This window comes from Pseudopodoces humilis, chromosome 21, assembly GCF_049639895.1.
Source record: "Pseudopodoces humilis isolate 2021_Gansu_Grassland_sample_001 chromosome 21, ASM4963989v1, whole genome shotgun sequence".
Classification (NCBI taxonomy): domain Eukaryota; kingdom Metazoa; phylum Chordata; class Aves; order Passeriformes; family Paridae; genus Pseudopodoces; species Pseudopodoces humilis.
Genome location: NC_142220.1, coordinates 163,922 through 186,456, shown reverse-complemented (window position 1 = coordinate 186,456; position 22,535 = coordinate 163,922). Strand labels below are relative to the sequence as shown.

The 22,535-nt window shown below is 49.3% G+C and overlaps 4 protein-coding genes across 8 annotated transcripts; 2 read left to right on the top strand and 2 right to left on the bottom strand.

Annotated features, from left to right (window-relative positions):
* Window positions 1–500: 500 nt before the first annotated feature.
* Window positions 501–1,918, bottom strand: CENPX (centromere protein X). The gene is made up of 5 exons (XM_005530693.3): window positions 1,828–1,918; window positions 1,693–1,744; window positions 1,562–1,615; window positions 1,200–1,288; window positions 501–1,065 (listed from the first exon to the last, which is right to left on the bottom strand). The coding sequence occupies exons 1-5, from the start codon at window positions 1,864–1,866 to the stop codon at window positions 1,051–1,053; spliced, it is 249 nt and encodes an 82-aa protein (XP_005530750.1). The 5' UTR covers window positions 1,867–1,918; the 3' UTR covers window positions 501–1,050.
* A 49-nt stretch (window positions 1,919–1,967) lies between these two features.
* On the top strand, window positions 1,968–15,806 carry LRRC45 (leucine rich repeat containing 45). 4 transcript variants are annotated; one of them, XR_015774308.1, is made up of 18 exons: window positions 1,968–2,208; window positions 2,707–2,768; window positions 3,630–3,700; window positions 4,021–4,199; window positions 4,899–5,027; window positions 5,612–5,724; window positions 6,259–6,317; window positions 6,437–6,514; window positions 7,463–7,598; window positions 7,901–7,978; window positions 8,160–8,271; window positions 8,431–8,501; window positions 9,369–9,461; window positions 10,068–10,160; window positions 11,018–11,191; window positions 11,284–11,431; window positions 11,816–12,696; window positions 15,675–15,806. XR_015774308.1 is itself a non-coding variant. In XM_088065270.1 (18 exons), exons 1-17 carry the CDS (start codon window positions 1,983–1,985, stop codon window positions 12,010–12,012), a joined length of 2,019 nt encoding a protein of 672 aa, XP_087921396.1. In that variant the 5' UTR covers window positions 1,968–1,982; the 3' UTR covers window positions 12,013–12,055; window positions 12,486–13,217. The 4 variants fall into 4 exon arrangements, 2 of the variants coding, with proteins under 2 accessions (XP_087921396.1, XP_087921395.1); XR_015774307.1 differs by lacking the exon at window positions 15,675–15,806 and adding an exon at window positions 12,850–13,217; XM_088065270.1 differs by lacking the exon at window positions 15,675–15,806 and having other exon boundaries at window positions 11,816–12,055; window positions 12,486–13,217.
* RAC3 (Rac family small GTPase 3) lies at window positions 13,799–18,968 on the top strand. Its single transcript, XM_005530628.2, has 6 exons — window positions 13,799–13,874; window positions 15,967–16,038; window positions 16,310–16,427; window positions 17,061–17,123; window positions 17,601–17,760; window positions 17,871–18,968. Exons 1-6 carry the CDS (start codon window positions 13,840–13,842, stop codon window positions 17,999–18,001), a joined length of 579 nt encoding a protein of 192 aa, XP_005530685.1. The 5' UTR covers window positions 13,799–13,839; the 3' UTR covers window positions 18,002–18,968.
* On the bottom strand, window positions 18,959–22,421 carry DCXR (dicarbonyl and L-xylulose reductase). 2 transcript variants are annotated; one of them, XM_088065272.1, is made up of 8 exons: window positions 22,259–22,421; window positions 22,096–22,193; window positions 21,840–21,994; window positions 20,545–20,587; window positions 20,124–20,223; window positions 19,898–19,962; window positions 19,678–19,808; window positions 18,959–19,246 (listed from the first exon to the last, which is right to left on the bottom strand). In XM_088065272.1, the coding sequence occupies exons 1-7, from the start codon at window positions 22,314–22,316 to the stop codon at window positions 19,683–19,685; spliced, it is 645 nt and encodes a 214-aa protein (XP_087921398.1). In that variant the 5' UTR covers window positions 22,317–22,421; the 3' UTR covers window positions 18,959–19,246; window positions 19,678–19,682. The 2 variants fall into 2 exon arrangements, with proteins under 2 accessions (XP_087921398.1, XP_005530686.1); XM_005530629.3 differs by having other exon boundaries at window positions 19,691–19,808; window positions 22,259–22,417.
* Between the last annotated feature and the right edge of the window lie 114 nt (window positions 22,422–22,535).

Below are 22,535 nucleotides of genomic sequence, written 5' to 3'. Positions count from 1 at the left end.
AGAAAAAGACTGCTCACTACTGCTGATCCTGCAGTAAGTCAGCAAGCGGGCAGGCCCGGGAAAGAAAGCTCTTTTCCGTGCAGCCAGCCATGCATTTCCCAGCAAAGCCAGCTGGGTTGTGTGAGTCCTGCCCACATGTGTAAGGTTTCTTATTTCACAGTGGGCCCCCCCGCTGCCAGAGGGGCCAGGCTGTCCCGTGATGTGGGATTCTCACACATGCTGTTTGTTATTTTGTCCTTTTTTCCTTTCGTCCTACAAAGATTTAGGGAAGAGGGTGGGTGAGGGGAAGACTCTGCAAGTCTTTGAAGCAACTTGACTTTTGATGATGAATTGCAGCAAAGAGCCTACATAAGGAAGGGAGACTTGTTTTCAACTTACTGATGTCTCTTTGTGAGAACAAATTTATAGCGGGGGGAGCAGCCTCTGAGGGAAATACTGAATGATTAAATGGTTTCAAGCATTCTTTGATGTCACAGCCCTGGAGAAATACTGGAAGGTAGTGAGAGACAGACACTGTTTATTTATAAAATAAAGACCAGTTACCTGCTCTTGGCAAGAGCCTGTGCCTAAGCTCCTGTTAATGACCTATTCATTGGAAAGGCTTGGAGCTGCACCTGGAGTTGCTGTTACAGCTGCCTGCTTGAGGCAATGAGAGCCTGAAGGTTGGATGATATTTCCAGTCATTAAATCTTCTTCCCCTGCACCTCTGTGAAGCAGCACCTCTTTCTCACATTTCACACATCTGAGAAAGCAACAGCATCTTACCATGTTGTGAAATACAGGCCTCTGTTACAGGAGTGAGGCAGCAAGATGGAAACCAGCTATGCACTCAGCTAAACAAAATATAAGCCTGTGGCAGCCTCTTCTCAAAAATATTATCGACAGCATCATTGCTTTGGGCTCTGTTGTGCTTGGTAAAGGTGAGAGGAAACAGAAGCAAAATGGCAGAGAGAGAAAAAGCTGAGACTTTCTCGTAGAGTGTCTCTGAGGCAGAGACATGAGTCAGGTCAGGACTGTCTGCTGACAGGTGACCTGTGCTTCAGGAAGCCTCTAGAAATCCAGAAGCTGTAAGGAAAGAGCAGCAAGCAAGTCAGGACAGAGGCTGGGATCCCAAAACAGCTCCCAAAAGGTGAGGATTAGGCTGTTTCAGCTCATATCCTCACCCTGCACCCATGCAGTTCAGGCCCACAGTTACATACCAGCTGTGGCAACACTTTCTCCAGCTGCTCAGTGTCCACCTTCTTCAGGTCCTCTGCCTGAGCCTGCCGAGCTGCCCGTGCCGCCGCTTCTACAGCCCAAGTGAAAGAAAGGGCAGGTCAGGGAGAGGGGGCTGGGAGCTGTCACCTGTTAGTCTCGTCCGGGGCGCCGGGCTGGTGTCCTGGGAGGAGGGGGTGACCCAGCGCCCCGGATGAGTCGGGGCAGCTGGGCCAGGACTCCAAGTGCGCAGGAGGCAGCAGAGCCGAGGCAGGACAGGAGGAGTCGAAGGTTGGCCCAGGTGCTCGGGGAGGAGGCGGGAGCCCATCGCTCTACGGCTGGGGCCGGGATGGCCCCGCGCGCTCACCTCGGACAAAGACCTTCAGCAACTCGGCCAGCAGCAGCTGCGCGTCGGCGTTAACTGCAACGACACGGCGCTTAGGGGACGGGGGAACTCGACCCGCCCGGACCCGCCCGCCGCTCCCGCCGCCTCGGTACCTCGGGTCCTTCCGTCTCGGAAATGGAGGCGGAGAAGCCGATCCACGGTTTCCTGCGCGGAGAGAGGAACGGATAAGCGGGGCCGGGGCCGCACCCGCCGCTCGGGGTAGTGCCCCGCGCTCGGAGCAGCCGCACCTTCCTGAAGCCGTCGGCGCGGCCGCCCCGCTCCTCCATGTCGCGCGTGCCGGGGCCCGCCCCCCGGGGGCGCGCGGCGGCGGGAACGCGCGTCAGGGAGCGCTTCCGGCGGGAAACGCGCACGTCAAGGAGAAGTTCCGGGGCAGAACGCGGCCATGGAGCGGTTCGGGCAGGAGTACGCGCGGCTTTGCGCGGCGGCGGGCGCGGCCCCGCAGGAGGCCGTGCTGCGGCGCCTGCGGGAGCCCGACGGGCTGCGGGGTCGCCTGGACCTGGCGGCGCAGAGCCTGTCGCTGCAGACGTGCAGCGCGCTGGGCCGGCTGCTGCCCGGTGCTGCGCCCTTCGCCGCGCTGGCGCTCGGCGACTGCGGCTTGAGCGAGGAAGGTGCGCGCGAGCCCCTCAGGCTGTCCCGGCGGGCCCGCTCTCCCTCCCGCGGCGGGCGAGGCGCGGCGCTGGGCCGGGAGGTCGCTCGTACTGGACGCCGGTGAAGGCGCCCAGTCCGTGACCGTGCGGGTGGTCGCGCACCCCTCGGGCCCTCCTGCGGCGGCGGGGGCAGCTCTGCTTTCGTTGGCCGCGGACTGACGGGACAATTCGCTGGCTGAGGTGGCCGGCACTAAGTGAGGGCAGTACATCCCTGTCCGCAGAGCCTGGCCAAACGTGGGCTTTTCTCAGGGCTGTCAGGTAGATGTGTAAGCCGACATGTCTCTGTCCGGACACATTTTTGAGAATGTATAAGCAGTCTCCTGCCATGAAAGCTCAGGGTCGCGCTTTCCAACAGCGGTAGCAGTTTACCAAGTAATTTGTTTATCGCCAGGATGATATGCTGCCGGTTTAGGCAGAGGGTTTTGCAGATGAAATAAACAGCTCTTTTTTTCTGCTCAGGTGTAAGAGTTTTGTTGCATGGTCTTTGCTCCAACACCACAATCAAAACTTTGGATCTGAAGGTGAGTCTGTTTGAATAGAATTAAGAGTGTTCTGTGGTGGAGAAGGAAAAAGGAGCACAGGCTTAATCAGAAATAGACGGGACAGTCCTGGTGCAGGATTGTTCAACAAGATGCATACTTCTGTAAGGTTTTTGTTCTCATGTGACTCATTCCTTGACTTGCTAATACCATGTCACAATTTTCTGAAGTTACTGTGCAGATTATCCATTTTTATTCAGTTACCCTATTTTGATAAGTTATTGCTATTTGCCTTTTGTCAATTGCTGCTCGGGCAGATGAGGCATATGTAGGCTTTTTGGGGGATTCCTCTATTGATCAATGAGTTACTAGCTGTTCTGCTTGTGTTTCTGTCTTTTGACTAGCCTGGGCTTTGAACTAAGCATATGCCTTCAGATGTGATTGTCTTTCTACTGAGAGTGACTTTCTGTCTGCATTCCTCTGGCACACAGCTATTCCCTTGAATTTACCATCACAAACAGCATCACAGTCACAAACTGCATCATAACTTTCTTTCTCATTTGTGCTAGTGTTAACAAAGCCCTTCTTAATGAAGTGTGTTAAAATAGTTACAGTTATTTAAAATTGCTGTTTTCTGTCCCATTGTGGCCCATGCTTGTTCTGTGCTATTTTGTGATTTTTGCAAGCTCTCAGTCATGGTGCCCTCATAAGAGCAGTGGTGCATATGGATCCACTGTTCCTCCTAGGTTTTTCTTTTTGTGGAGGGCAATCAAGCAAATGTTGATTGGACCATCTTTGCCTGACTGCAATTGGCATTACAGCTGGGATGCATCTGGTGGTGTTTGTGGTCAAGGTGGACTGGGACAGGCTTAGCCTACTGATCACCTGGGGCTTCTGTTTCAGGGAAATAACCTGCGGACCATGGGAGCTGAGGCTTTGGGAAAACTTCTTAGGCAGAACAAATCCATTAGGAGGTAAAAAACTATATCTGCCTCTCTTTGTGCTATTCTTGCTGGATGCAGCATGACATTTGAAAAGGGTTGAGGGTGTTTTTCGTTGGGGTAGGAGGAATGCTAATCAGTGCAATTTCTTGTAAGGGGTGGGACAGGCAAAAGCATGAAAACTGGAGGTGCTCTTTTGGAGGATGCTGGGCCCTGGCAGTGTCCTGTTCTCTAAAACCGAGCCCACTCACAGAGCTGGGTGTTTGACTGTGTATGCCATGATTTGTGGATCATTCAAGTTCATGCCGCTGTCCATTTACTCCACAAACACCAATCCTGTCTGATTTCCCTAGCCTAACCTTAGAATGGAACAGCCTCGGCATGTGGGAGGAGGGCTTCTCCTTTTTCTGCCAAGGACTGAGAGCAAACAACTTTCTTCAGCGTCTGGATCTGCGCAATAACCAGATTAACCATCAAGGGGCTGGAGAGCTGGCCATGGCACTGACACAAAATACCAGCCTTCAGGAGCTGGGTAAGGGTTCTTTGTCCACATATGCATATAGGCATGCAAACATACATGTATCTTCAGGTTTCTTGCCTCAGTTTCTTCCAGCTGGTCGGTGTCATTCCCAATTTTTGTCAGTCTGGATTGCTTTGCTGGCTTTGTGCAGGGAGAGGTCACAACCCCATGGCCTTTGGAGAGTGGGAACTGAAATGGGAATCTCTGGAACCAAACCTGCAGATGAAGAATTGTGTTTTTTGAGCAGAACAGTCTTTAGTGGAGGAGGAAGTGTTTTCATTCCTGTTTGTGGTTGCAGTTGGCATGCCTCGTGACAGACTCTTGATACTTTAATTCGCACTCGCTTTGTCCGCGTTCTGTGGAATTTTGCTGGAATTTCCTTCAGGAGAATGTGGCTTTTGTTGCCAATTCTTTCTTATCCACAGGTTCTGTCTGTGGAAGGAAAGCTTGTGAGAGCCAAATGTGAGAGGTAGACTTCTGTCATGACATCCTGCAGTTTACTAAAGATTTATCCTTGCCTTTCCTGCTTTGTCACTTTCTCTTCCTCTCATTCATCTTGAAAGGGGCCAGAGTAGCCACCTGTGTTTGTGCTAAGGCTATCTGGGATTAGTTAACTGTGCTTGCAGATACATAAAGAGCATGGGTTCTCTTGAGCCCTGCAGTTTTCAGCAGATGCATGACTACCATGGTGAAAGTTTGCTTTCTGTGTAGATTTGCGATGGAATAACATTGGGCTTCTGGGTGGCCGAGCTTTGCTGAACTGCTTGCAAAGCAACAAGACCCTGAAGAAGCTTGAGCTGGCAGGGAACAATGTTCCTGGCGACATCCTGAAAGCTGTGGGTAAGTATAATGTGTGTACAGTAATGAATCACTTAACTCCTTTCCCAGCTCAGCACTTGGGGGATATAGGGCACCTGCTGCTCTCTAGAAAGAGAGCTAACCCTCTTTCCCTCCCTTTCTCAATAGCATTTCCACAATGCCCTATGTCACCGCTTCTTGTCCTTTAGTGAGAGCTAGTCAAGTAGAAAGTGTCATTTTCACCAGCAAAAGCAAAAAAATAATTTGGATTGTGTTATTAGAGATTGCTGTGCCATGTGAATGTGGGAGAACTTGATACTTTTGCTCATAGTTTGATGAGCCAAGTTTTTATGTGGCTTACGCAGCCCATCCTGTCCTGCCCACAGCAGAGTCAAACAGTTTTCCTTAGGCTGGCATGTTGATTACCCCTAGACACTGCTCTCTTTGATCCCATCCCACCTTGTGATGTAAGGTGGGACTCTCTCTACATGGGCCAGCCTGAGAAGGGCAACTGTCCTGGTGCTTCTGATAGCCAGTGGTCATCCTGAGTGCTGTCTCTTCCAGCAGTGCTTGTTATTCTCTTGCTTTAGAAACTTGTGCATGTTGTCCTGCTCTCTCTGCATCAGAACAAGCCTTGGATCACAACCAAGACCGTGAGGCTATCCTGAGTGAGGCGCAGAACCAAGTGGACATCCTCAGCAAGGAGGTTTTGAGTCTGAAAGATGAGAAGAACAAACAGGTCAGCAGATGTTGGCAGTTCAAATGGGGTGACTGGGATCCTTTGCTTTCCCTTGAGGTCCCCTCAGATCACTCAGTGGCAGTATTATTGTGCACCTGAAGCTGCATGTGCATTTTTGTGGCCAGGCACACAGCATCATTTAGTACATTGGGTCTGTCCTCTGAGCTAGGTTGCCTAGGAATCAAGTAACAGTATGAGTATGGACACATCCCTGCTGAACATATTCACTCTGGGTTCTGGAGGAGCTTTAGTTATTTGTGGTTTCATTTATTTTGCAATCAGTTTGATATTTTCCAAGTGGTGTAAACCTAGAGATCTGACCTTTTAGGGTTTCCATCTGACACCTTAGGATGCAGAGTCCCTATAGCTGATGACCTTATTCAGACATGCTGATAAACCAATCAAACTTCCAGTTTGTTTCCAGTAGAGTGGCTTGACACGTCTTCAGCTGTTGTTGGGAAGATAAGGATGAAAAATGTAAAGGTTTGTCACTGATGCAGTTCGTTTTCTCACTGAATTTTGCCTTGCTCACAGTTCATGGATTTTGTGGATACTGTAGACAAGCAGAAAGCAGAAAGAGCCAGGAGTGAGAAGTGAGTTAGATTTCTAAATGTTTTCTGCTCTTTGATGGGAGAATTGAGCACTCTCCATTTCCTGGCAGAAATTACCCACCTTTTTTTTATTTCCTTTTTTCCCCTTCCCAAATATGCAGAATGTCTGCGGCACGAGTCAGCCAGCTGCAAGAAGCATTGGATGAGCAGTACTCCATTATGAATTCACTGAAAACCAAGTATGGAGGAAGAAAATCTTTGTCTTCCCACTGTTTGCGCTGTTTAAGAAGTGCCGAGCAGAGCTTCTAAGAAGGGGGATAATCTTGTAGGGTAGCTGGATTATTATTTTGGTTAGTTCTGCAGTAATATCCAAAGTTACAGTCAGATCAAATCTTTGAGTTTGCCATACTAGATACTTAGACTGCTTTTAAGTAAAATTACAGTGCATTGGTGTAAGAGCAAGTGAACTACAGAGGGTGGGAAGAAAGAAAAAGGATTGTGCAGATGGGATGGGGGCATGTTCCTTGCATGGTTTACAGCCTTGCAGGAATCTCTGCCTTCTTCCCCTAGCAGCTGACTGCGTTCTCCAGAAACTGCTGCAGGTATGGAGGAGCCTGGCTTGGGAACAGTGAGGAAGAGGTGCTCAAAAGAAGTGCTAGGTTATGCAGAGCCATATGCACATGGCTGTGGTTTGACTTCAAACACAGCTGAGCCTGCCTAGTTTAGTTTTGCCAGGTAAAGGCAGTGTCATTATGCCGTGCAGTGATGTGGACATGTCTGTCTTGGACAGAACAAGCAAATTGCTTCTGCTACCCATGTTTAAAATCCTGTCTCTTTAATTTCAAACAGCTTTGCAGTGACATAAAATAGCCAGCTGTTTTCTGTGGGAGCAGGCAAATCCTGGAGGAGTCTGGGCAGGGAAAATGGCTCATGGAAGACAGTGCAGAGCAAATGCAATGGGCACCAGAGCACTGGGCCCTGAGAAGTCCCAAGTCACTGCAGATGCTGCTGCATACAGAAGTCAGTGGTGTCCTTTCCGTGGAAGCAAAAAATGCTTCATTTAGGTAGTCTGATTTCATCTACTGCAAGATGGACATTAGCACCTTGTACCAGGTGGCATAGAGAGCTTGCTGCAGTGTCTGCCTTGGAAAAGGCTCTTTTCTTTAAAAAGACTCTTTTCTTTATAGGCTGCAGATGACTGAAGCTGCCCTGGCTCTGTCTGAGCAGCGGGTGCACAGCTTGGGAGAGCTTCTGCATGCCATGAAACAGGAACAAAACTCTGTTGCTGACTGCCACTTCAGGGAGCTCCAGCAACAAAAGCAGGTGAGCTGGATAAGTCCTAGTTATGTTTGAGAGCAGGGCTATAGGTCATAAGTCATATAGGTCATGGTTTGTGTACATTTGGGGGATACTGGATGCAATAGGGAAGCATGATTTTTACCACGGCCGGGTTAAAGCCACCATGACAAAAAATCTTGTGTGAATTAGATAGCTGCCTGGTGTGGAGAGGAGCCCTTGTGTTTACGGTGTACATTTGACTTAGCCAAGTATGATGTTGGTTGGCATAGGTTGGTAGTGCAAGAACTAGGGGGAGTACAGGTTTTTAATTTTGGTTCTGTTTGCAGGAAGGTGCTGATCGGGAAGGCAAGCTTTTGCATGACTTGTCTGCTGCCAGTGAGAAAAATCTGCTGCTGAGAAACCAGGTAAACAGGAAACCAGGAAACCAAGTCCAAGTCTGAGAAGTGGCACTTGAACACGTATAACGTCTGCTCCATACGTATGGTCTCTATTTTGATCCTTGGTTGGGTGTCTCTTCATTGTCCTGTACAGCAAACTTTCTCTGCTAATAGGAAAAGCCTTTGTGGTGGTATTTTCCTTATGTAGGTGGATGAGTTGGAGAGGAAGTGCAAAGTTCAGCAGGATCAGCTGTTCCAGGTGAAACAAGACTTGACCAACACAACAGCAGAGCTGAAGCTGCGGGCTGTGGAGGCTGAAGGTGAGTGGAGGAGTAGAAACAGCTTGTGGTTGGGATCATTGTTCCTGAATCAACAGCACACGCAGCCAAGGAGAAAGGGTTGGCAGAGAGTGAAAAAGGATGGATACAGCTGTGTGGCAGGAATGCCAGAATTGTGATATGCCTGCTTTTAATCTGCAGAACGTCTGGAAATGGAGAAGAGAAGATTTAAACAAAGCCTTGAGGACATGGAATCCCTTCGGGTAAAAGAGGTACGGATGAGGTTTCTGCAGCATCCTGGTTAGTCATTCTTTGGTCCTGTCAGACATCACCACTGGAGGTCATTGTTTGCTGTCATGTGTTCTTAAAAAAGTTAGTGGGCTCAGATTTATTGTGGGAATAATGGGCCATTTCTTCAAGCAAAGCCTGATTGAACAGATCACAAGACTTTCTACCAGCTAGTAAGATTTCCTAGGTTTCGAGAGTATGAGCCAGAGTGGTATGTGATGCTACAAGAGATGCTGGCCTTTTTGTTGGTCTGTGCACAGAGGTAATTACAAATAAGGAATATTTTCCTGCTTCTGAAATAAATACATTTTAATGTTTTAATTGCTTATACACAAACAGTCCTTTATTGGGGCTCAGCATGCTAGTTCCTTCTCTGTTACGTTTCAAAGGGGTTGTGTCTGCGTGTGGACAGGCCAACAGACTACAAACAATTGTCTTTGTAGTGTTTCCTGAGGTTTGAAATCTCTCCAAAATAAAATTATTCTAATAGATTTCTCTGAAGATATTGGAATCTTTTAAGAAAAGACACAGGCCAGAAAGATTTTACCAAGATTACAGCTGGAAAATGAATCTGTTGTGTTTTGTACCACTTGACAATGAGAGCTTGGAGCTTACCTTCCTTGTGGCCTGGGAAGGATCTCTGTCTAAAAATTCCCAGTTTCTAGAGGACAGATTCTCTCTGCATTACGGTTTCTTAGTGGAATTCAGAGAGAGGTAGGAAATTTCTTTGCTGGTAGGCGGGTCAGTGAGAGGATGCTTCACTGTTGTGATGAGTAGCCTTGCTGCTTGCTGTGCCTGGAGATGGGAATGGTTTTCTGTCACTTGCTTGAATGGTTTCTGCTGCTTTGCAGGTGGATCGTATGACACAGCACATGGAGGCCAGTGAACGTTCCATGCACAACAGGATCCAGAGGCTGGAGGCCATCAGGATATCTCTGGAGGAGGTGAGAGAAAGTGCTCTAGGTGCGTTTGAACACTCATATAGCTGTGCACAGAGAAGGCTTCCAGGAAAGCGTTATGGAGTCTCCCACTGCAGACCTTTGTAAAGGCTGTTATGTGCTGTAAGAAGGAACAGAAAACAGCAATATACCAGCTAAAATTATTTTAATTCTTTGGAATAAGGAAGAAGATTCCAAGGAGAAGCTTGTAAATTCAGATTGGACAAAAATAAGGATTCCATTGAACATGGTTAGAGTCTTACTAAGATTTGACTTCACGGGTTTCTCATGTTGTCACAAGTAGTGTAGCATGTTTATCCATATCTATTTCCCCAGCTACATCCAGCACTGCTCTTTCGTATTCCCTTGTTTTGGAAAGCTTTAACCAATACTTGTCCTCATATAACTGAAATTCACATTGGATTATTATTGAAGATAGCAGTCTTGAAGTGAGGAAAGGTTTGTCATCTTTGTTTGCTTTTGCTGCCCCTGAGTGAGAAGGAGAGCTGTGACATATTGGAGCCTGTGACTGGAAGCTGCTACTGTTTCCTGGTCAGTGTTGCAGCAATGCAGCTTCTCTGTCTGGAATAATTTTCCATGTTTCTGTGGCAGGAGCTGAGCCAGGTCAAAGCAGCTGCACTAACTGAGCGAGGACAGGCAGAGGAGGAGTTAGTAAAAGTCCGGAGTCAAGCACGCTTGGAGGAGGTAAGGACAAGACCTGCCTGTGGGCCTGCCCCTGTGGGAAGGAAGTGGTTTGGCTGCCTAGTCTGTGTTTTAGTCTTGGGGAGCTGCTAAGTAACTCCTGTCTGGGTTTCATTGACCCAGAAATGGTGTGATTTCTGACAAAGGAGCCCTGAAAAGTCTAATTTGAATTGTCTTCAGTAGTAACAGAACTGATGAGGGTATGGCCATGGCAGATTTAGTTTAAGTTGCCAACATCTGAAGCCAACAGCCAGATGCTGATCCTTCTTTTCAATGGCAACTTTCATGGAGTGCTCCTGTTTCTCTGAACTCTGAGAAATTTCTTCAGGTGGCTACTGCTGCTAGATAAATAAAATCACAGTTGTATTGAATCTGTGAAAATGGCAATTAAGTTAATATCCTGTGAAAGAGAACAAGGGATGAGGAAAATACGCAAAAATTATTAGAATATTTACTTATTTGTAACATCACAAAAGAAAATGCTTCACTGAGTTACAGACATAGAAATCTGATGTGTGGGACCCAGCAGTTGCTTAGCTGCATGCAGTGGTGCTGCAGAGCCATTTGAGGTATGGAGGAAGTGAAGGTAGAGCATTGGTTGCGAACACTGGCAGTGACATCAGTGCATCTGCCAAGGACCTGTGTTTCTCAGCTGAGTGTTTCAGTCTCTGTCAAGGTCCCCCCTGGCAAGAGGAAGCAGCTTGAAGTCACTCCTGAGTGCAAGGAGCTGGGCTGTGTCCTCTGCTTGTCAGTGCCAGTTGATTCAATAAAGGGTTCACTGTATTAGGAACAAAGAGGGGATAATCTCTTCACAGGAATGAAGTGGGACTTGAATTTTCATTTTCCTTTGTGCCTTACAGCAGCAACGAGTAGAACACCTGGAAGAGAAGCTGCGTCTGATGACTGAGTCAAGGGATGAAGCTCAGAACTGCTGCCTTAAACAAAAAGAAATGGTTGCTGAGGCCCAAGCCAAAGCCAAACAGCTGACCCTATATGCTGATGGACTCAGGAGGAGGCTGGATGAACTTCAGCAGGTAGTTAGGACTGGAGTAGAGATAGTTACCACAGGGCCAGAACAAGTTGCTGAAGTTTTTTGGTTGTTCATGGATTTGTCTTTGTGTGTCAGGACCTGGACAGTAAAGAGGAGGAGAAAGTGACAGAGCTAAATAAGGTGAAAGTGGAATTACAGGAGCAGATTGGGCACCTGGAGGCTGAACGTGCAGCCCAGGATGGGCTGAGAGAGAAGATTGCAGCTCTGGAAAGACAGCTGAGAGGTGATGGGTCCTTTCATGCTTCTGAAATGGTATTGCTGAGTTACCCTGCACTGGGCCTGGAACTGAGCTGTGCTTGCAGGTAGCGACAGCAAGTGTTTCTTGCCTGTGTGTACACCTATGAGTTGTACTCTTCATCCATGTGTATTTAGTGTCTTCATTTTATAGAGACCAAGACACAGATGACCACCGAAAGCTGTACAGCAAGCAAAGTGTTTGGATTTCCAGTCCCATGAAGTGTGCATGCTGTCTGTGCAAAACCTCTCATGTTGTCTCATGCAGCTCCTTTTGTGTGCCTATTGACCATACCACTTCCATTGCCTTTGGCCTGTTCTTATTTATTCTAGTGATACCTTGATTTTCTTTACTAATGCTGCTTTTTCACAGCCCTATCCAGTAATCACCGTGAAGCACTGCTGGACAAGGAGGGTGAGATCTCACTGCTGCTGGAGAAGCTGAGAATGAAGGAGGCTGAGATCTCCAGGGTGAGGGAAGAGGAAACCCAGCGAGCAAGTTTCTTGCAGAGTGCCATCATGTCATATGTGCAGGGATCTTGCTTGGGAACCCACAGTTCCAGGATGTGAGAGTGTGGCTTAAAGGATCCAAATACCTGCTGTCAGGGAAAGGGTGAGCTACTCAGATACAACTCCTTCTTCTTAAATGGGACAGTTTTGTCAGAGTGTGGTGACGCTAGGGCTCACAAAGAGAGATACTCTTGCTGTTCAGAAGTCTTCCTCCTGACAGCGTAAGGGAGAGGAGGAAACAACCATCCAGGCTTGTGGCTCTGAGTCCTTGATGGTCCCTTGGAGTCCCCTCCCCTGCACTGCCACAGCCTGTTTCTTCAGGGGGTTATTGGTTACTGGGGGGAGCTTGTATGTTCCCAGGCAGGGTCCTGCTGCAGCATTTGTTTGGTTACCAGGACTGTTCACAGAGAAAAGTGAGAAAAAGTGACAGGAGTGTTTACATTTTCCTGTGGGCTGGAGCAATTTGCCTTGCTAATGGGATCCTGAAACTGCTTGAAACACCAGATATTATCCACCTGTGCTTTTTCACCCAGTGTTTACAGACAGAAGCAGAGTCTGACGGAGCCCTCTCTGGCTTGGTTACCCTCCCTGCTGTGGCTCTGGCTGTATTGGTGGGCAGTAGATACACATTCAGCATACATAGAAGCAGCTGTGCCAAGAGGCTTCGGGTAAAGTGCTGTCCATGTCCTTGTGGGACAGCTGGGCTTTGGCAGTGGTTCTACGTGTACAACAATGAGTGGCAAGGTAAGGGTGAGTGGGTGATTGGCTGTCAACATCTGTGCTTCTTCACTGTGAACTGCAGCCCTTAGGTGAAGATGTTGTGGGCAGTACTGCTACAGGATTTAGTTTCACTATGGCAAATGGCAAAACTGTTCTCCTGGCTTCTCACATTCCTAGAACTGAGTACTGTGGCCTTAACCTGGAGAGGAGCGATGCTTCTGGTGTGACACTGGGAAGTTGCTTCTCAGAGCACAGAGGGGAGAAGGAAGTTCCTCTCTTGACAGCACAAATCCTTGCATGACCTGGAGAAAGGGAAAGGCTACAAGAGTCTGAATTGGAGGGAGCAGGAGCTGTTGTCAGGCCAGCTGTATTGAGCCTTGAGGGAGTTCTTATGCGAGTCTGGGGTGGGAATGTATCTTAGAGTACATATTTTAAGAGACACCTGGAAAATGAAAGTTTCTGTGTGGACCGGTTGCTTTGTGGTCATGATTTTTTATATTGGGTTTTGCTCTGCTTAATAAAGAACTTTTGCATTTTGTCATTGACACTGGACACTTTGGCTGATGTGGAGGGTGGGGCCTTCTGCTGTGTTACTCTCCTGAAGACCCTATCAGCCTGTTCTGGAGCTAAAAGGCTGTTACAGGTGGACAACATGGGGATAGTTTTGGTTCTGGACTAAGATAAAAGCAAAGAAGCTGGGAAGGTGTTCCCTAGTCATAAGGAAGAGAACCTGTGGCAATAGCTATTTTTTGGCTGCTGGGCAGCACTGCAGACCTGCAGGTAAGGGAAAAGCAAAGCCTGTTCTTTTCAGGCAGGGCCACTACTGTGGACACCTGGCAGGCTAACTTGGGGACCGGGGGGAAGCCAAAAGCCGTCTTGCAGAAGGATTTTTGCTACTCCATCTTTGTTCTTCAGCAGCTCTGGGCAGATGACAGCGAACTGTGCAGCTTTCAAAGCTTTGTCCTTGAGCCGGTGGGCCCCAATGCGGTAAACGGCCCCGAGCAGCACTCGCCGCTTCTCTGCCCCAGCGCCCGCGGCGGAGCCGCATCTGGCCCCTGGAGAGCGGCGGGAGACGCGGGCCTGGCCCCGGGGCCCGGCCCGGCCCCGCCCCGCCCCGCCCCGCGGGCGGTCAGTGCGGCGCAGTCGCGGCGCCGCCATCGCGGGCAGATGCAGGCGATCAAGTGTGTGGTGGTGGGCGACGGGTGAGTGCGGGAGGGGCCGCTCCGGCCCCGCAGCCCCGCACCGAACGGGCCCGGCGGCGCCGAGGGAAGGAGGGAGGGCTGGCCCGGGCCTGCGCCCCGGGAGAGCTGCTCCGCCGGCGGGAGGCCCCGCGCCGGGCGGCGAGGCTCGGTCCGGCCTGGAGCCACGGGAGCCTGGCTCGGGTGGAGCGGGGCCGGGGGCGGCGGCAGCGGGAGCGGGGGGAGATCGGGGCCTCGCCGCGGCCTTGCAGGACCCTGCCCCGCTCCTTTCATAGTTCGTGAACTTGGGTGCTGCCTGGGTAGCAAACGCAGGCTTCTCTTGGGTTTTACGTTTGCCTCCTTGTTGTTTTATTTAGGTGCCGGCATTTTGCCGTTTTTCATTGTACCTGCTTTATTCCTGATAGAGTTCTTCCAAAAATCTCGATGTTCGCAGGTCTCATATGTCGTTTTGTTGATTGTTCCGAGGTGAAATGGGTTGCTCTTTATGATTTCACCATGTGCTCCTTGTCACCCTTTTTGTTTTCTTCTTTAGGCTCTTCCTAAATGCCTTTTTTTGGGAAGACATTTGCCTGCAAGATGCACGCATGCACTAGATTTATGCTTCTTTGTAACTTTCCTAGCTCATCCTACATATTTTTCCTCACAATTCAGTTTACTTTTCTGATCACCTCGGCAAGAACAGAGCTGAGGTACTCAGACCTAAATGTGAACTGGTCTTAGGCAGGGACTAGACTTCTCCTTTCTCGTGCATGCCACCCCCTCAAATACACATTTGCGGTGAGGCCTTCCTCAAGAAGGGAGTAGGAGAAAGCACAGCCTTATTGCAGAGGGGAGAGGAATGACTGGGAGCTGAGGATGTTGAAAATGGAATTCAGCTGAAGGTTTGCTGTCTTGTGTTTTGCCTTAAGACCAAACCAACAGTGCAGACTAAAAGAAATTGGAAACATATAGATACACAGTTTTTTGTAAATTGCAAGCTTCCCTGTTTGGTGGGAAAGTGAAGTCACAGTTCAGGAGTATCAGGAAAATTAATCCACAAACACCAGAGGTTTATGTCCAAAAAGGAGACAGAGGAGTCCTTTTACTTTATTTGAATAAAGGGAGAGGTCATGGGGCATTCCCCTGGGGTCTCAAATTTTTGGAGGGCACAGCCTCCTTTTTACCCTAATTTCCTGGCTGCTTGTCCCTTTTCTCTTTCCCCATTGGGTGAGGTACTTGAGAGGTACAGACTTCCCGGAACGCCGGATACCCGAAACCACCCCCCCAGCGCATAATCCCTACTTAATTCTTAATTTGTAGAATTCGTGGTGCTTCCTCAGTGCCTCTTTCATCTTTCAATGGAATTCATCTCATTGTTTCTGTTATCTCTCAGTGATAGTTTCATCTTATCAGCAGACCCACAGCTTGTTTGTAAAGACAAACCTGTCATTCCTCTCAGGAGCAAAGTTGGACCAGTGTAGTGGTTCGTGACAAAACCTCACTTCTCAGAACAAAGGGACCTAATCCAGAGGAAAAGTTGTAATACTGGTGAATTGTCTCTGTGCTTTCTGTCATCCTGGTGTGTGCAGGGGACTGTCAACTCTTCCTCTCTTCTGACATCTCTCTTATGTCAGTCTGGTTGCAGAATTGGGTGGGGGATACCACTGCATACCCATTTCTGCTAGCTATTCACCTTCACCCAGGCACCTCACAGCCAGCTTTCCCTGGCACTGGCAATCTTTCTCTGGAAGGCTGGCTGCAGTTCACAACTTTCTCCATTATAAGGAGGTGGCTCACACTGATGGTACTCCTCTGTTCTTACAGTGAAGCTCCATTAGGAAATGTACAGGACTGGTTAAGTCCATGTGCCTGTGCTCTTGCCAGCCAGGTCTGGCCTGGCCCCTGCCAGCTGTGCCACTGCTGGGCTGACCAATCCCACCAACCTCGAGCAAAGCCCTGAGCTGGAACTAGGGAATTCCAGCCTGCAACAGGTTTGTTTTCTCACATGGTAACTTTTTACCTAACCATGTGTTTTCGGTGGGGGAAGGGTGAGTTTTACTGCCTTAGTGCTCCATCCCGTACCCTTCTTTATGCTTGTTGCTCTTACCCTCTGCAGAGCTGTTGGGAAAACCTGCTTGCTTATCAGTTACACCACAAATGCCTTTCCTGGAGAATACATTCCCACTGTGTAAGTAATGGTCGTGGGCTTCAGTTGCTTTTTGATCTGTATGCATGTGTGTGTAAAAGTTGGGTTTGTATGAGAGGAGGTGGCTGTGGCAAATCAGACTGCGAACTTGGCAGGTAAGGATGATGCTGTGGCTGTGTGTGTGAGGAAGGCAGATTGTCCCCACTGTAACTGTGCTGCAGTATCTGTTCCTGATTCACTGCCCCTTTGAATTCCATATAGAGATGTGAAGGTCACTACAAAATTGTCACTGATGGGAACTCCTCATTGGCAGGTTTGATAATTATTCTGCCAATGTGATGGTAGATGGAAAGCCAGTGAACCTGGGCCTCTGGGATACAGCAGGGCAAGAAGACTATGACCGACTGCGTCCTCTTTCCTATCCACAGACGGTGAGTGCTGGGCTTGGACTGGCTTGTGACTGCTCCCTCTCAGAGAATGGGAGGCTCCCAAGGACAGGCATGCTTCTTTCCCTTGAGGAAAGTCTGAGTTCCTGGAGCTACACCCATAATTCTGGTTGCTTAAGTATCACAACTGATTTTCTCCTAAGAGATTGTCCTGTTCTAGTCTCTTCTTTGTAATGGTCTTTGAAGAGTTATGGGTGGGTGCCTCAGGGAGGTTTAAGTAAAAGGAATGCTGTAGGGCTGCTGTGCAGCATAGTCAGTTCCATATTCTCATTGTCTCTCAGCAGGACAGATCCCCATTGGGGCTGCCCTAGGAGTGTTTCTGGGTGTAGCAGTTCCTAAGCAGCTGTGCTGGTGGTGAAGCCCTTAGCGCTGTTCAGATGTTTGAGGCCTCAGGCGCTTAACATGCAGAGCCCAGCATTGCGAAAGATGATGTAATCATGCACTCAAGGTCCATTCCTTCCCTCTCTGAATTAGTTTAACACCCTTAATGGGGAAGAATTTCTTCAAGCCACAGCAGTCCTTGCTTGTGGGAGATTGTCCTTTCTCAGGCTCCCTCTGCAGCCTCCCTTCACTCTAGCTGTATCTTTCTGCACAGCTGACCCTCTTGTTTCTGCACAGGATGTTTTCTTGATCTGCTTCTCCCTTGTGAGTCCAGCCTCCTTTGAGAATGTCAGAGCTAAGGTAAAGTATTCTCCTCCTGGGTGAAACAGTAGAGGGGAAAGAAACAGTGATGCTCCCTGCCCCACCCAGCACCACACCTACAAGCCCAAAACTTCAAGGAGTAATGTTTTGGTGAGGGAAAGTCACAGTCTGCAGATTTTAAGTGGGGCCTGCTTTTTATTTATGACTTCTTTGGCTAAGTTACTGCCTTTCTGAATCTGTGTTTTAAGATAAGGGATCTCTTAGAAGCTAAAATACAGTTAAGGGAAACATTGGGTGCAGAGTTGGCTAGCAGTGTCTGTCAGGATTCTGTGTCTTGGTGCCTTTATTATTACATCTACACCAGTCTCTTTTTGCAGAGAACATTAGAACTGTAGGAAGCAGTATCCTGTTCGGGTGTTGCCATCATGAACCTCTTCATTCTCAATAGTAGCAATTCATCCTCATGGTTATGGCCATTCATATAACTACTTTTCTTATCATGCCTCTCTGTTTCAGTGGTACCCTGAAGTCCGACACCATTGCCCAAATACACCTATTATCCTGGTGGGCACCAAGCTGGACTTGAGGGATGATAAGGACACCATTGAAAGGTTACGTGATAAGAAACTGGCCCCCATCACCTATCCCCAAGGCTTGGCCATGGCTCGGGAGATTGGTGAGTCTCATGAGTAGGCAGATACCAGTGGCACTGAACTTTGTGAGTGGGTGAGGGACAGTGCATGGTGGTGGTACTGGAGTGGTTGAGCTGGAGCTCTCTTTCCCCAGGGTCGGTAAAGTACCTCGAATGCTCTGCCCTGACACAGCGGGGCTTGAAGACGGTGTTTGATGAAGCCATCCGGGCTGTGCTCTGCCCACCACCTGTGAAGAAGCCTGGCAAAAAGTGTACCATGTTTTGAGGGCTGTGGCCTAGGTGTTGGCTCAGCATGCTGTCATCCCTCTGACAGATTGCATATTAAGCTGGGTGTTTCTGAAGGGGGCTGGGATGTGTAGGGCCCTTCATCATGTACGAAGTCAGTGTTTTTTAAATGTCTCTTTGATTTAACGTCAGTGTTGATGTGAAGGGGCAGTGGGGACAGGAGACCAGCTGGGGACTATACAGCCCCCAGGGGATGTACAGTGGGGAAGGCAAGGTAGCTCCTTCGGGCAACAAGCTGTTTTGGCTCTCCTGAACTCGGAGTGGAAAGGGCTGAGACATCCATCCTGTTCTGGAAACGCCTATTTTCAACCTGCAGGTGAACATCCTGGTGGGAGTGGGGAGGGAGCTGATTTCAGTGGTGCTGAAAGACAAGAATACCTGGGAGGGTGGTAGGGCCTCCTTGCCCAGCCTGCTGTGGCTAACAGTTAACAAACTGGTGCTCTAGCAAAATGTTCCTGAGACTGTTAAAAAAATCATAACCAGCCCTGGAAGGGGTCAAAGTAAATGAGAAGCTGAAAAAATCAATCATTAGGTGCTTTATTGGGTACTAGCCAAACTCTGTGAGTGAAACAGCTCTGTGCAATCAATGCATTTGCCTTTTTGTGTGTGCACACCCTAGGACAGCATGGTGCTGCTCCCCCCCATTAGTCTTTAGCAGGGCCTCCCCCCAGAATCCAGTCTCTGCAGAGCAGGGCTGGGGTTGTTGCCTCTATTTTTTTTTTTTTATCCTACTAAAGACAACAAAAGAAGCAATGAGGAGTCTGCTAACTTCTTTCCCTTCCCACTGGAAATGCAGACAGACTGTGGATTTGGATGGAACAGGGAGAGCTTCTGAAGGGTTGTGGGGGGGGGAACAGGATTGGAAGAAAGGTCCAGTTTCTAATCATCATGTAGAGTGACAAGATAAAACCTTATTTGGTGCAATAAACATTCTCCATGAAGGTGTATGTGAGCTTTATTATATAGCAGCCTTGCAAAGCTGATTTTTCTGCCTCACTTCTAATACAGTCTTCAGCCCTGCTGCCCCTCCAGCAGGAAGTCTGTCATTGTTTTCTATCCAATTTACATCTAGGCGGTATTCATATGAAAATTGAGGACAGGTGTGAAATGCAGGTGTCATCTTAGGAGACAAGGAAGCCCCCGTCAATCATCAGTGAGCTGCCAGTTGTCATAGCACTCTTGTCACTCAGCAGGAAGAGAATGCTGTTCACCACATCATCCACCTCTGCAATCAAACACAGAGAACATCTGATGCCCACCTCAACTTGTACCAGAAAAACAAGCACCTAAAAAGGTCTGCCTTTGACCTGTACAGGTAATGAGAGCTGGAAAGAGTTTCTGTCTTCAAACTGTGCTTGATGAAGTGTCTGGGACAGTGTGGCTGAGAGCTGGACATCAAAGTGTCCTTGTGATCAAATGGTGCTTAGGTCACAGCAAACACCCAGTCAGGTTTATGAACAACAGAGTTCATTTCACTTGTCCCAAGATGAGAAGGCTGTAGAAAAAGAGGAGGGTTGTCTCACCCTGTCCTGATCAAATACTGCAGCAGTTCAGCCAAAAGGCATTCAACAGAGCTGTCGCTTTGCCCAAAAGTCAGCAACTTCTGGCTATGATGTCAGTGAGAAGGAAGGCTTGGAGGAAACACTGGAGACATACCTACATCACTGACCTGCAAACTTTCCCAGGGGAATCCGATTAATCATGGCAGCAGATTTCTGAGGGTCACTCCAGTTAATTCTCCCCATGTCAGTCATAACCACAGTGGGGTTCACAGTGTTCACCCTAATCTGGGACCAGGAGCAAAAAACAATCTAAACCCAGCTGCTGTGGTTGTGCTCAGGTTCAGCTTTCACACTTTTCTCTCACAGACTCCTACCTTGTGGGGTCCCAGTTCCATTGCCATTACTTTGCTCAGCATATCCAAAGCACTTTTTGTGGAACCTTTAAGAGAAGGGGAGAAGAGGAAGTACTTAGCTGCATAGCACCTGTTGTGGAACACATGGGTATTTTGCTGCCCAAAACTGGCAGCCAGCAGCTTGGTGACTATGGGTCTCCAGCTGGTCAAAACCGAGAAGGGCACTGCTGAAGCTGCACACACTTACAATAAACAGCGTGATCCCTCAGCGCACGCTTCGATGCCTGGCTGGAGACATTCACAATAGCCCCTGGCACCCCCTGTGCAATCATCTGCCGAGCAACTATCTGGGAGGGGGGAGGAGAGAAAAAAAAAAAAAAGAGGAAGGCCAGAATCCTAACAAGAGAAATCATTATTTCACTCCATAGGAATCTTGCTGGGCTGTTATGGTAGACCAAAGAACAAAAACATCTGGAGGAAGGAAGTCCTTACTGCCTCCTGCTTACAAGAGTCAAAGCAAGAGTGTGAAGGGGTTGTACATGTAGTTTATCTGATTGACTTTGGACTGCAGTCCTTTCTGCCCCCACAGTGGACACATACCCCTGCTAGGTACCACAATTTAGTCACTACTATTCATGGAGGCAGCTGCAGTGACAATTCTTCCTCACCTGGGAAACATGAAGCACAGCTCCAAAATTCACATCAAGAGACCTACAAATAAATCAAATTTAAGTTACGGAGTGGTTGTAGCCCAGCCCAGGGAGCTGTTTTGGGAGCCAGCAGAGGACGAGTGGTGCTGGTCTCTTGGAAACACTGGTGATATTCTAGGGCATGGACAGAAATGCCAAGTTGTCAGGTGAGCCAGGATGGTCAGGTGGGATCTCAGCAATGAACCAGAACCGTCCATTGGCAGTGTGTGGGGAGGTGAAGGCATGCACCACTTACATTTTTCACAGGACTCTGCTCTTACGCAGCCTAATGGAATTCCTCTGTCAAAGATTAAATAGAGCTCTGGGTCTCAGCCAGGGTAGATGAGTCTTAGGTCAAGCAAACACTTTACACAGATCTATAATGCAAAGCTGCTGTAAGGTGGGGAGAGGCAGCACTTCTTCTATTTGCCAAAACATGCTTCCTTCGTCTGGCTTCCACCTGCCAGTTCTGCAGAATGATCTCAGTAGAATCCATACAGTTTATGTTCTAGTCACAAACCTTTATTGCAGATTCTCAACACCCATTTTTAACATAGGGACACAGCATGACCCATATTCTCAGAAGGACGTGGACTCAAGATAGCCTGTATCCTAAAGCGTACTCACAACAAAGCTATGGAGCTTTTCAGAGAAAGAAGATGTCATGTTATTGTAGTTAGCAAATTTAATTTCCCACCATGACCATTTTTTACTTCCTTACCTGGCTTTGTAGTCTCTATTTCTGAAATGTCTTAGTGACAACTGCCTTTCAGTTTAACCAAGCTGGAACTAGACTGGGAGCTCTGAGGTTGATGAGCAGCAAAGCTCATCCTCCCATGCCAGTGGGATGGCAGGGGCACCCCACCATTCTGGAAGTGAAACTGCAGAATGTTCTGCAGGTTCTGACTACTTAGAAAGTGATGTAAGAGCCAGTGCTTTGGTTCATTTTGCTGTTTAAGGCATGAAAGGTGATGATGTAAAGAATGAAAAGACAGTGAAGAAAAAGGACATAGCAGTAACAATCGACCAATACTGGCATTGCTAAAAGTGTGCATGTCAGCCTATCTGGTGTTTGTATACCAGTTTCTGTCTGTGTTCTTTGCAGCTGCTTCTCCTCTAATAACACCCTTTTCTGGAAAGCTCTGCCGCCGTTTTTGACGTTCACAGCTTTGAGATTATTTGGCGGGCATCCTCGGCCCCAGAGCTCCCAGTGGAGCTGCGGCGCCGTGCGGGAGCGGCGGGGGCCGGGGCCGGGGCCGGGGCCGGGTACTCACCGCTGCAGGGCCGAGCGCGTCACCTCCAGGAAGGGCTGCAGCTCCGCCACGGCCGCGTTGTTAACCAGCAGCTCGAACGGCCCCGCAGCTCCCACCGCTGCCTCCACAGCCTCCCAGTCCGCCAGCTCCACGCAGAGGGTCTCGATGCCCGGGCACTGCGGCGAGGGCAGCAGTGGGAGGGAGCCGCAGGGAGCCCGGGGCCCCGCTGCGGGGTTACTGGGGCGGGGTAGGGCGGCAGGAGGAGGGGGTCCCGCACCTCCCGTGTCAGGCACTCCAGGTCCGCCGCCGTTCGGCTCAGCGCGGTCACGCGGGCCCCGGCCCTGCTCAGCGCCACGGCCACGGCGCGACCGATCCCTGCGGGGCCATGGCGTCAGACTCGCCCCGGCCCGACCCCCGGCCCGGCCCCCGCCCGCCGTCACCTTTGCCGGCCCCAGTCACCAGGGCCCGCCGTCCGCGGAAGTCGAGATGCTGCTCCATGTTTCGGCTGGACTGTGGCCGGGGCGGGGTCCGGGAGCGGGGCGGCCCGAGAGGCCGAGCGAGCAGCGCGGCTTGACCCCGCGGCCGGCCCCAGGCTTATCCAGAAAGACAGGCACACAGAGGTGGAGCTTCGTGGCTCTCACCCTTGACTGAAGTATCATTTGAACCAGCACAGAAAAACCAGGCGTTTTAGAGTCTGATGAAAAAGACCCGCCAGCT

What these genes read in the sequence shown, in the direction of transcription:
- LRRC45 (XM_088065270.1), top strand. Translation starts at nt 1,983, where the DNA reads ATGGAGCGGTTCGGGCAGGAGTACGCGCGGCTTTGCGCGGCGGCGGGC. An exon ending in AGCTCCAGCAACAAAAGCAG is followed by an intron (nt 7,599 to 7,900) that starts GTGAGCTGGATA and finishes TTCTGTTTGCAG; the next exon opens with GAAGGTGCTGATCGGGAAGG. An exon ending in TCTGGAAAGACAGCTGAGAG is followed by an intron (nt 11,432 to 11,815) that starts GTGATGGGTCCT and finishes GCTTTTTCACAG; the next exon opens with CCCTATCCAGTAATCACCGT.
- CENPX (XM_005530693.3), bottom strand. Translation starts at nt 1,866, where the DNA reads ATGGAGGAGCGGGGCGGCCGCGCCGACGGCTTCAGGAAG. An exon ending in GCGCCGACGGCTTCAGGAAG is followed by an intron (nt 1,745 to 1,827) that starts GTGCGGCTGCTC and finishes CTCTCCGCGCAG; the next exon opens with GAAACCGTGGATCGGCTTCT. An exon ending in GCTGAAGGTCTTTGTCCGAG is followed by an intron (nt 1,289 to 1,561) that starts GTGAGCGCGCGG and finishes CTTGGGCTGTAG; the next exon opens with AAGCGGCGGCACGGGCAGCT.
- DCXR (XM_005530629.3), bottom strand. Translation starts at nt 22,316, where the DNA reads ATGGAGCAGCATCTCGACTTCCGCGGACGGCGGGCCCTGGTGACTGGG. An exon ending in TGGAGTGCCTGACACGGGAG is followed by an intron (nt 21,995 to 22,095) that starts GTGCGGGACCCC and finishes CCCTCGCCGCAG; the next exon opens with TGCCCGGGCATCGAGACCCT. An exon ending in ACGCGCTCGGCCCTGCAGCG is followed by an intron (nt 20,588 to 21,839) that starts GTGAGTACCCGG and finishes ATTTATTTGTAG; the next exon opens with GTCTCTTGATGTGAATTTTG.
- RAC3 (XM_005530628.2), top strand. Translation starts at nt 13,840, where the DNA reads ATGCAGGCGATCAAGTGTGTGGTGGTGGGCGACGG. An exon ending in TGTGTGGTGGTGGGCGACGG is followed by an intron (nt 13,875 to 15,966) that starts GTGAGTGCGGGA and finishes TACCCTCTGCAG; the next exon opens with AGCTGTTGGGAAAACCTGCT. An exon ending in TTGAGAATGTCAGAGCTAAG is followed by an intron (nt 17,124 to 17,600) that starts GTAAAGTATTCT and finishes TCTCTGTTTCAG; the next exon opens with TGGTACCCTGAAGTCCGACA.